General features: G+C 37.9%; 1 protein-coding gene across 1 annotated transcript in view; it reads left to right on the top strand.

The window, feature by feature from the left end:
• LOC108636206 (collagen alpha-1(XXV) chain-like) overlaps window positions 1-12,388 on the top strand; it is a 45,067-nt gene that overhangs the window by 15,928 nt on the left and 16,751 nt on the right. The window contains exons 8-12 of the mRNA XM_018049231.1: window positions 1,925-1,960; window positions 4,040-4,093; window positions 9,669-9,722; window positions 11,122-11,148; window positions 12,104-12,157. Of these exons, the coding sequence (XP_017904720.1) occupies window positions 1,925-1,960; window positions 4,040-4,093; window positions 9,669-9,722; window positions 11,122-11,148; window positions 12,104-12,157 (225 nt within the window). The remainder of the gene's footprint in view (window positions 1-1,924; window positions 1,961-4,039; window positions 4,094-9,668; window positions 9,723-11,121; window positions 11,149-12,103; window positions 12,158-12,388) is intronic.

Consider the following 12,388-nt stretch of genomic DNA (forward strand, 5'->3'; position numbering starts at 1 on the left):
GCATACAGGATCTTAGTTCCCTGACCAGGGATTGAACTGTGCCCCTGCAGTAGACACACAGAGTCCTAATCACTGAACTGCCAGGGAATTCCTAAATGTGAGTTTTAGTTTCAAGTTGTTTTAAGTTTCAAGCTTTTTAATATTCTTTCGATTCAGTGAATGCAGGTAAAAGTCAGTAGAGAACATTATAGATTACATTATTAAAATATGACAGAAAAAGGTAGTAGAAAATATTTCATATACATATTTTATGCATAAAAATTGGTGGCTACTTATTTTACTTTTTTCACAGGTACTGTATTATAAGTACTAAAGTATTCCTCTTGATAGCCAATGGCTTACATAATTTCAGGCATATAGTAGATGCTTAATATGCATTCATTTATTGAATGAATGATGTAAGTCTTACATTAGAATATAGGTTAAATCACACCAATTAAATCATGCCACAAGTGTGAAATCCAAAACCTCTATAACGACTGTGAGTCAGGAATTCACATTCCAGGTAAAATATTAATATAATATTATTTGTGCAAAAATTTTATCATCCCCCTATTTATTTTTAAATGCTATGATAGTAGTGGCTCTGAAGAAAGTATCAAATAAGCAAAGTAAAAAATTGGATTTCTATTTTACTTAAACCCTCAGTCTTATTTCTTTGAAGTTTGCCCTAATTTCAAATCTAAGTGCAATATTTAGCCACAAGCTCTACATCTTCTAGCTCTAAACAAACAATAACACACACATTTTTTTAAAATGTTAATCATTTCTAGCTAAATGAAATTTTGCGGTTATAATCCGATTCACAATAGGATTGTACAGAAGGGATTGTAAAATAAAAAAGCTAAAAGTACCCCAAATGTATGATGTAGCATCATTGGTAGAGTTTGCAGCTGGAATAGATTGTTTTTCTTCCATTTTGTATTATTAACTACATCTGAAGCATAAAATGGGGAAATAGTTTTGCAACCTTGCCAAGAGAATTTGTAGAACTAGTGCATTGTCTTTCTTAAATACTCCTTGATCAAATCAACATTTTCAAGGACTATAAATAAACATTTGAGTTTTGAGATACAAAAGCCATATTAAAAAACGTGATTGTGCTTACTCTTGAAACAAGCATTGACAATGTCATCTTTTGGTCACATGTTATACATAGCCTAGAGATGAAGAAAAGAAAACCATGTATTGCCTGAACACAGCATTAGATTTTTAAAGCATTTCCCACTCAGACTCTACTGCTTGATTATTTGTAGTGAGCTGAGGAACGATGTTTGGGGCAGTAATATTTTTGTCTGGACTCATGACATTTTTCTGCCTTTTTCCCATTCCTAGAAGTCCCTCTAGTGGTGACTAATGTGAACACAGTAAGAACAACGCAGAAACAACTATTGTTTGTGTAAAATCCAAAGTCACCCTGACATGTTAAAATTCTGCATTTGTTTTTCATAAATGCAATTTTAACAAGTAAAACTAGAGCTCTTTTCTTCTCCTCTGAAATTCTAACTTGATTATTATAATGAGCCCTTACCTAGGAGACTGGCCATTATCTTTTTTCCAGAACCTAAAGAAATATATTGTGAATAGCAGTCTTTAGAAAATTTAATTTCATATGGAAATTAGCAACCCGGACTGTTACTGGTAACTATTTCAAAGCCCCCTTTATAAACCTCATTCACTTGATTTCCAAATAAGAATTTGCTGAATGGAAATGTCATTAAAATGCCATCATCTGTGGGGTGTTTATTGTCACGTGTTTTGTTTTGTTTTTTTTTAACTAACAATGTGTAGCGATGTGATTTTCTTCTCAGAACCCTGTGACTGCGTACTATGTTGTTTGAAGTGTTACATTTGTTCATCAGTACCTCATACTAATCTCTGTTCTTGTCATTTGTGTCACACCCACCAACCCTGCTACACACAGGGAGCATCTGGCTTAGACGGAAAGCCAGGATCCCGGGTGAGTCAGCACCTCAACTTGCTCCAACATGTTTTGTGGCTATGAATTTTATGCTTTAGGACAGACTCTCATCACACGATGAGAAGTGTGTGGGACTGGAGCGGAAGGAGAAGGTGGACAAAGAGAGTGACAAAAAAAGGGAGAAGCAGAGGGAGCATGGGTGGCAGGCCTGTTTGAGACACAGCCTACACTCCAGAACATCTTCTGAAGCCTGGGTTCAGGTCCGGATAACGTGAAACATGGGAAGAATGACCAGTCTGATTGACTTCATTGTCTTAGAATCCCAGACAGATTTTTTCATAACCAATGGACACATCCTGCAATTCCATGTGAGAGGCCCTCTGAAGGAATCAAAATCATGTGAAATCATTTTAACTTGCTTTCCTTTTCTATGTTCATGTCTATATTAGAAATGTAACTTCTTCCCTGGAACTAACTTTCAGATCTCCATGCATCGAAATGATCCATCTGTCTTCTGTCATTTTGTCTCTTTTCTGTGGTTCTTCAGAGCTCCCTCTCTTAAAGTTCAGCTTCAGGTCTTCAATACTTAGAAGTTTTCTGAAGATGAGCTTGGAGTTCAGGCAGTAAGAAAGAGATCAATCGTGATGATAATCCAGCAACACTAGAATGAGTTTAAAACCCTGAATTATGTCACAAGGCTCTAATATTGTAAACAAGAAGAGTGAAAGAGAAATAGGAATACTGTTTAAAAAATTGTGCTGGAATAGTTCCTATGTTTGTAAATGCCATAACAAATTCATTACAAATCTAAGCATAGTCTTCCTGAAAATGAACAAATATATCTGAGGTCCTTGCTAGATATTTTTAAATTATTTTATTTATTTTATTTTTATTTTTGGCTGTGCTGGGTCTTTGTTGCTGCCCAGGCTTTTGTCTAGTTGCAGAGAGTGAGGGCTTCTGATTGCAGTGCCTTGTCTTGCTGCCGAGCACAGGCTCCAGGGTGCGTGGGCTTCAGTCGTTACGGCTCGTGGCCTCTGGAGCACAGGCTCAGCAGTTCTGGTGCAAGCGCTTTGTTGCTCCGCAGCATGTGGGATCTTCCCAACCCAGGGATTGAACCCATGTCTCCTGCTTTGGCAGGCGACATCTTTACCACTGAGCCCAGGGAAGCCCCTTGCTACGTTTTTAAGCATCAAAAGGAATTCCAAACTCCTCAATTTATTTACTTATTTTTTATTTTATTTTATATTTTTGCCACACCCCATGACTGCAGGATCACTGACATTTCCTTACTAGGCCTCGAACCAATGCCCCCTGCAACGGAAGAGCAAAGTCCTGACCCCTGGACCACCGGGGAATTCCCAAGCTCTTCAATTCTAGAAACCTGTTTCAGGACGTTATTATTTTCACTGGACCTCAGTGTTCCTTTGTTCATTCAAATATCGCCTGGTCTGCCACAAAAATCCTAATCCTGAATCAGAAGGCCAGAGGGCAGTTATGCCATTATATCACCTGGCTGCCTGGTTTGTGCCTTGCAAGCCCACAGACCTGAGCCACTGCAGCAGAACCCAGGAGAGGAATTCCTTCCTTCTAAGCCCCGTGCTCCTTCCAACGGAGCTGAAGAAAGTTTGAACAGTTAAAATATTGTTCTCATTTATTTAAAATTTTTTTACTTGTATAACTGTTTGAGCCTCTTAAGCAGCTGAAAACAAGACTTCAGAGCATTCGTGGCCAAGAAGAGTGGGGGATAACTGTGGGGCCAGAGAATGGATGTGAAGAAGAGGTGATGTGAAGCAAGAACAATTATATTTTTCTTCAAATGGTTTTAGGGGCAAAGTGAAGATGTTCCATTTAGCCAGGGAGGAAATAGATAATTAAAGTTGATGCACAGTTTTGTGTGTGTTCCTTCCATTGAAATATGCAGTTATATAAATCATTCATTTTACATGAGTTTCTTGAAAACTACTGGCCTGAAAGAATCAAGAATAAAGCAGTTTGAAAGGAGATGTGTTGCTTACTTTCTAAGGCATTATTCACCCAGGAAAAGTCCAGGATAAATTATAACTGCATTTCTTACAACCCTTGGGATATGTCTCATATCTTATTTTTATCTTTTTTTAGGGTACAGATGGCCCTATGGGACCCCATGGCCCTGCAGGTCCCAAAGGAGAAAGAGTAAGTCACTCCTGAGGTTATAGAGCTGTGGCCTAAAGAAAACACAAAGTGTAGCTTTTCCTTTTTAGCTGATCTGCCATGTTCATTTCCCAGAAGAAATAAAAACCATCTAATAGTAAACGGAAACAGATACCATATTAAGTTCCACTCAAAGTCCTCACACAGGGAGAATGACAGAGTATTAGAATATGACTGCTTTAATAAAAAATTTTAAAAAAAGCAAAAACAATGCATCTATTTTCATAGCTAAAATAAATAGCTCAGACCATTGCTTCTTAACCCATAAGGAAGATATTTTCATTTGGCCTTTATCCAGAAAGTTGAAGTCAATAGGGCTAAAATTTCTGGGACTATATAATCGGGTTGATAATCTTTTATATAAAGCTCTTGTATTCATTCAGAATAAGTTATAACCTTTTTTTAAGGGAAATTACAAAACCTATGTATTCTCTGCACAGTTACACATGCTTCTTTTATTTGAAGCGAAAGAATAGCCTTTCTTTAATCATAAGGAAATAATTTTAGTGCTTTATAAAACAAAAACCTTTTACAACCTCTCTATCTTTGGTGGGGGAAAAGACATTCAGAGTAGAAGATAAATATCTGACACAAAAAAGAAATGTACTAAAGCATCAGCAGCTGGTTATCTTTCTGGAACTTCTCTCCCTTTTTTTTTCTGTTTTTCTCTCTCTTTTTCTTTTCCTCATCTTGGAAAACTTAGAAGGTTTTTTTGCGTCTGAGTAGAACTGTGTAATCAATTTCCCCACCATCCAGGATGGATGTAAAGAAAGGATCCTAATTGTGAGGTCTTCAAAATGTTGGGATGATTTACTGTACATGTTTGTGGTCTTAAAACTAGGTAAGAGTTTCATCAGTCTGGGATAATTTGCTTTAAAACAGAGAGCCATATAGAGATTTCTTTGGCATACATTCCAATCCCATAATATCATGTCCTATAAAGTGAAATCACTTAGTAAATATTTATCACATTACAATATACAAAACACAGTGTACTCTAGTGTGAAATGGAAATGCTCTCCTCCCATTTGTGAAGTCTGTTTTGCTAATTGTTCTAGAAAATTGCATAATACTATTATAATTGATTCATGATCCTATAACCTTTTATTAATACACTGTGTATATTTACTCAGTACAGTAAAGGAATCAGCTATATTCTATGATTTAAAAGAGTTTATAATCTAATTGTAGAGGAAAAAATTATCTGCAAGCAATAGCTTGATAATGATGCCAAAATGAACACAAATAGTGCAGACTGGATTCAGCGATGAGGAAAGCTGGTGTTACTCAAGAATGCTTCTAGAAAGAAGGGACTCCTAAAGGAAGAAATCATATGAACCCGATTATCACTGTCTTATTCCTAAGATCAAACCAACAACTTGTGAAGATCATCTTACTCAGAAATATTTAAAAGCCAAGAGTCTCACGCTGCTGATGCATTCAAGCATTGTATCAAGAGATTCAGCATGTGGACTAAAAATGGAGCACCAAATCTCAAGTAGTCTGTTGGCAGAAGGCCCTGGGACTCAAGAGGGCTTACCGTTTGGTAAATCAGCTGTTACTTCCGAGAGCTCTGCAGTGTCACAAGAGTATCAGGTCTCAGCGCTGGGGTGGAATGCACCAGGAGAGCAAATGAAATGACTAAGAATTTGTGCAGGCATAGTTTAAGTCAAATGGTGTGCAGTGTAAAGTGTTATGCTTATATTTACTTGGCGTGTTAACTATCTTAACTGGATTAGATAGCAGTACTCGCCAAGTGTCCCTCACCCTAAGTGCTAAACTGGAGTGTGATTCTCAAAGTTAATTGGTTGAGGTGCCATCTGGACTCTGTTGGAAAAGTTTCAAATTTTAAAGAGGCAGGAATCAAGAAAGGGGGCCATTCTAGATTAATCCCTCAGTGTAGACAGGCAAATTAAAAATCCTGAATGAAACACCACCAGCCTAAAAGAAACTAGGTGTTTGATGGACTGTATTATTTGAGAATCATCAAATACATGACTAGCAGTATTAGTATGCGTGATTAGTAGTATTAGTATACATGACTAGCAGTATGAGTACACGTGACTAGCAGTGTTAGTACACGTGACTAGCAGTCTTAGTATACAGCTCCTCAAAGCACCTGATGGTCCTGCCTTCAGCTGATTTCTTCATCTTGGCCTTGTAACTACTTAGAAACTCTGTAGTTTTAGAGGTTCAGCAGTCTTTTGGAATGAATTAATCCAGGAAAAGAAGTGACACATTCAAAGCCATGTGTTAATATTTCATTCCTAAGAGTTTTCAAACGAGGACCATTAGGATGATTTTGGTTCTAAGTGGCTGAATCCCAACTCAAAATGGCTTTAAACAGTAAAGAAATTGATACTTTTATTTAGCAAAATATTCAAAGGAGGAAGTCTAGTCTTTGCTTCTGTGCCCTTTCCATGAGCTGGCTTTGCCTTTTGACCACAGGCAAGCTGGTTACAGTGGTTCCAGACTTACCCTCTGGAGAGGAATCAGTAGAGAAGAAACATAGGGACCCTCTTCTCCTTTATCTTCCTTAGCATCAAGGAAACCTCTGCCCAAGCTTCCCAGTGACTTCCCCTGACACCTCATTGACCAGAATTGGGTCATATGTCCATTTCTGAAACAGTCACTGGCGAGGGGGATGCAATTGTCATTATTAGCTTAAAGTAATTATTTGGGATGGACAGTTCTATAACAGAGTTTTCCATAGACAAATGCTTCATGACAGCTTAATTCAAATCAGTCACGGTGTATTAATTTTAAAAACAATAAAGCTGAGGTATTTAATCAGAGGAGGAAGGATGGACTAGGTATATCTTAATAATCTATGGCTATTTCAAACTAGATCTACTCTAATCCATTGAGTTTTTTCAAGTTAGGCTCCAAGTTATGTGAATTCTCCTTCTAAATCCCCACCTCCCACCTCATACACACACACACACACACACACACACACACATACCCACATCATCACAGCACCACTACCTTGTAAAAAAATCATAAATAACACTGCCAGATGGCAGCACTTATTTTGAATAAGTACTCTTTGGGTTGCCAAGCCTTATTAAAAACAAGACCTTTAACTGTACAATAACAATGATAGTTACTATTTATGGACATATTATTTGGCAAAATATATTTCATATTTTATAATAACATTTAATCTTTAGAAAAATTATTGCAGAATATGTGTTCTTCTGATTTTACAGCCAATGAAACAGACACAGAAAGGTTAAGAAAGCTACTTAAGGCCACACGACCAGTAAGTGCCAGAACTGGCATTCAAATTTAAATCTGTTTCATTTCAAAGCCTGGCTACTTTACTGAATGCAACTCCTGTTCTTTCAGTAATAAACATGAAGTAATAATCAGTAAAAGTTCAACAAGATTTTATTGTATTTATTCCCAGTAATCTCCTGATACTATATGTGCCTCTAAGTGACAGTGTTAATTAGCACCAACAACTCCTAAATTTAAAGAAGATTGTTAACAGTGAGTTGAAATTTGCCCCCATGGGAATCTAAAGAGTAGAGAAACACAGAATAATCCTTGGATCTGTATGCACAGTTATCAGCTGAACTTGTCATTTCACCCTTGAAAAACATTTAGCACCTTTAAACTTCCTCAAGGGTAGTGATAAAAGAAGGTAACATTTTCTGTTTGGCCCTCATATAAACATCACCATTCCTCCTGAAGTTTTCATACTAGACATGGACAGTCAAACTTTGGAGATGGCAGCAGAAGAAAATACTACTTGAAATGCAGAACACTTATTTATTATCACAATTATATCATATTCCTGGGACCACCTCCAATTGCACTTATTTTTTATAAGTGTTCAGATTATTGTCTAAGCCAAGGCAAACTATTCTCCTTCAATAGGTACAAGGAGAGAGCGATGAAGGCGGTAAATTCCTACATTATCAAGCATTGAAGAGAGGGCATAAAGGTTTTTAAACCTTCTTTTTCATAAAGGAAGCAAAACGTGCACGACTGTATTGATTTGACTTGATTCATTAATTCTACAAATATTTACTGATGTGCCAGACACTATTTAAGCTGTGGGCATGCAGTAGGGAACAAAGCCAGGATCCAGATACCATGATGTACATATTCTAAGGAGGGACTCAGCAGAGAATAGACAATTTATAACATGGGTATGTCTCCCGGTATATGAGCACTCTCAAGTAAAATACAACTCAAGTAGGATGGAGGGGAGGGGAGCAAAGGAGGAAAGGCTTGCGGAAGAGGAGACATTCGGTAGGAGAAAAAAAAAACATTTTATCCTTACATTTTTGAAAGAGTAGTAACTTAAAATAATTAGTAATGAATAAACATTTCAGACTGGTTTCAAACAGGAAAAGGAGTACGTCAAGGCTGTGTATTGTCACGCTGCTTATTTAACTTATATGCAGAGTACATCATGAGAAACGCTGGGCTGGAAGAAACACAAGCTGGGATCAAGATGGCCGGGAAAAATATCAATAACCTCAGATATGCAGATGACACCACCCTTATGGCAGAAAGTGAAGAGGAACTAAAAAGCCTCTTGATGAAAGTGAAAGTGGAGAGTGAAAAAGTTGGCTTAAAGCTCAACATTCAGAAAATGAAGATCATGGCATCCGGTCCCATCACTTCATGGGAAATAGATGGGGAAACAGTGGAAACAGTGTCAGACTTTATTTTGGGGGGCTCCAAAATCACTGCAGATGGTGACTGCAGCCATGAAATTAAAAGACACTTACTCCTTGGAAGGAAAGTTATGACCAACCTAGATAGCATATTCAAAAGCAGAGACATTACTTTGCTGACTAAGTTCCATCTAGTCAAGGCTATGGTTTTTCCTGTGGTCATGTATGGATGTGAGAGTTGGACTGTGAAGAAGACTGAGCACCGAAATTGATGCTTTTGAATTGTGATGCTGGAGAAGACTCTTGAGAGTCCCTTGGACTGCAAGGAGATCCAACCAGTCCATTCTGAAGGAGATCAGCCCTGGGATTTCTTTGGAAGGAATGATGCTAAAGCTGAAACTCCAGTACTTTGGCCACCTCATGCGAAGAGTTGACTCACTGGAAAAGACTCTGATGCTGGGAGGGATTGGGGGCAGGAGGAGAAGGGGACAACAGAGGATGAGACGGCTGGATGGCATCACGGACTCGATGGACGTGAGACTGAGTGAACTCCGGGAGATGGTGATGGACACAGAGGCCTGGCGTGCTGCAATTCATGGGGTCGCAAAGAGTCGGACTCGACTGAGCGACTGAACTGAACTGAAACATTTCACATGAATGCCAAAGCACAGCACACTAGATAGGCAAGTCCTTTTGCACGGTTGGACAGCGTCAGTCTGACCTACAGCCCTTTCAAAGCTGATTCTGTAAAATGCACTAAGATTTTCTTTTGCTGTATCACTGGCAGCAACCCTGGAAGAGTCTGACTTTTTAGAATTTTGATAGAATGATGCTTCAAATAGAGGCTTTAGACACAAAGCATTAGAGGAATTGTATGAATATAGACCTTTGTGTATGATTGGAACTCTCATCTTTTATTATAGGGTGAAAAAGGAGCTACGGGAGAGCCGGGACCCCGAGGGCCATATGGTCTGCCCGTGAGTTCTGTGTCTCGCGATGTTTCCCGCAAGCAGACGCGATCTGTTATTGGCGCAGTTAACTCTTCGCTCATGGGCAGACTAATCCCATTAGAGGAGCAAAGAGCAACCCATTAATTCTCTTCAACACCAGTGTAACCGTGTGTTTCACAGGTCATATTTGTGCCATGTTCTCACACTCAGGTACACTCATCCACGTGCTTCACAAGACTGAGAGGATCAGAGGTTGTCCATGAGATGGACAGGGCTAAGCTGAAAGCAGGATTTGGGGCCATTTGACTGGACCCATAATTGGCCCTTCCTTGGGAGGTCATTGTACCAGAAGTGGGTGTGGAAGCTTTATTTAAAACAACTCTCTTCAGACTTTATCCATTCTCATAGATAACTTACAAAAACTGTTCTTGCTAATAAAAGTTATTTCTAAATTGATATTTACAACAAGTTTGCTGTTTCTGACCTTTCTAAATCACTGTGATGACAAGTGATCTTCAGAACAGAGAATGTTGATAGTGTTCTATCTTCTGAAATTCTCAATTACCCCCACTTCAAATTGAGGGCCTGGGGTCTGCTTCAGAATATTCTTTTTAGGAAAATTGTGAATGATGCAATGGGGTAAGACAGGACTTCAGTAGAAGCACATACTTACATCTCAAGGTTTTTAACCACTGTGTAGCTTCCACATACCTTGAACATTCTAGTTTTTATAAACTGAAATAAAAGCGTCAGCCATGATTATTTAAGTGCTAAAAGAGATGCTGATTTTGAAATAGATTTCAAAATCTAACTGATGGAATCAAGCATCTTCTCAGCAACTTTTGGGTGGATCTATTGTGTGACCCTGGTCATTGCCCAGAAAATCTGCTCCACACGGGTGAATGGATAGGGGACCATTCATCTACAAACAGTTCTTAAATTGTGAGCTTCACACCCTCAATATTTATAGACAAGGTGCACATCTAGACAAATTAAAGCTGTATTTAACAAACAGTTTTCATATTCTTTGCTCACTTATAATTTATTAAGCTGTGAAAGTAAAGTAGTTATGATTTGCATCTTCTATTAGTGCTTGTGTGTTTTTAAATCAACTAAACAGTATTTTTGCTTTTGACTTACTCCTAGATAAATAACTTGGATACCAAGAATTAATCTTCAGCAAAATATCACACTATTTAACCTGATACATAATAAAACATGTTCATGACCCTTAATTGCAACATTAACAATCAGTTCACTTGATTTAGTGAAAGAAATTTGCATTACTAATTAATAGAGGATTTTTTCACTTTTCTGAATTAGTTGTTTTAATACTCGTGTTGCATGTCCGGGCAGCCTTAAATAGAACAATAACCTATTCATGAAACTTAGGAACACTAATGTAGCTACTATGGTTCTTTGGCAGGGGAAAGATGGAGAGCCTGGTCTTGATGTAAGTAAAACATACAATAAACATCTCCCCATTATAATAGATGCTGATGGTCTCCATCGTCAATCACAGCAAGAATAGTTCTAATTTTTTTCTGTGCACATAGTTACGCATAGGCATATATTGCTTTGCATGTAGACAGCAATATGAAATCTGTGACTAGTGTCTGCATGAGATAGCCATGGAGGCAAAGACCATAATTATTTTGGCATAAAATTAATAACTGACAGTTGATATACTCCAAAATACTTTCCCAAATGAGAGACACTCAACATCTGTGGCTGAACCACTTATTTTAAAATATGCATAAAATTGAAACGTCTTTTACGTGCTACCCTTAGGGAAATGATATGTTTATTTTTAAAGCTGTTATACAGTATTTTTCTTTTTAGCATTCAAGTCCCTATATATCTTATAGTAACATAATTCTCTAAAAATAATGTTAAAGTCAATCCCTCTTAAAGTGTTTACTGCTCGTCCTGTATCATGTGAACAACAGCAGTAGCAAAAGTGATAGTAGTAATTGTGTATCAGGCACCTGTTGTGTACAGACATCATTCTGGTACTTTATATACGTCTTCAAGTTTAATGCTCACATTGGCAGTTGTGTAGTAAATATTAACCTCATTTTATGGTCAAAGTACTAAAATACTGAAGCGAGTGATTTGCCCACAGGCACACAAATCCAAGAACTTGCCAGGATTCGAACTAGGGTCCTAATATTCTCCCCGCTGTGTATTTCTTTGGAGAAGCAGCAAGAAACCCTTTGTTTATAGATACTTCAGATGTTAGGAAACTGTTATTTCCAAGTACTACTTTACCCATCTAAGTTTTGAGATTTGGGGCCATGCCATGTTTCTTTATACTTGTGTTCAGAAACATTAAATCGTGTTTCTTTCAGTATGGTTTTGCCACAGTTACATCAATAGATCTTTTTGGTTTGCTTTTTATCCTGTAGGGTTTCCCTGGTCCACGAGGCGAGAAGGGTGACCTGGGAGAAAAGGGGGAAAAGGTGACCTCTCCAACCTAGCATGTGCCTGTTTGATTTTTCTGCTTCTGTCTGCTTTGCTGTTCAAGCTGTGTGATTCTCTCATACATCTCATCTTTCTCCATCCTGTGCTCCAAAAACACACATGTCTGATCTAATAAACCAGGTCTTCACAGAGAAATAAAGAAGGCTACACTGAAAGAAATAAGGGCACTATTAGTGTAGAGGAAAAGAATTATAATCCCCAGAAAACCA

Source organism: Capra hircus, chromosome 6 (genome assembly GCF_001704415.2).
Source record: "Capra hircus breed San Clemente chromosome 6, ASM170441v1, whole genome shotgun sequence".
In the NCBI taxonomy this organism is placed as follows: domain Eukaryota; kingdom Metazoa; phylum Chordata; class Mammalia; order Artiodactyla; family Bovidae; genus Capra; species Capra hircus.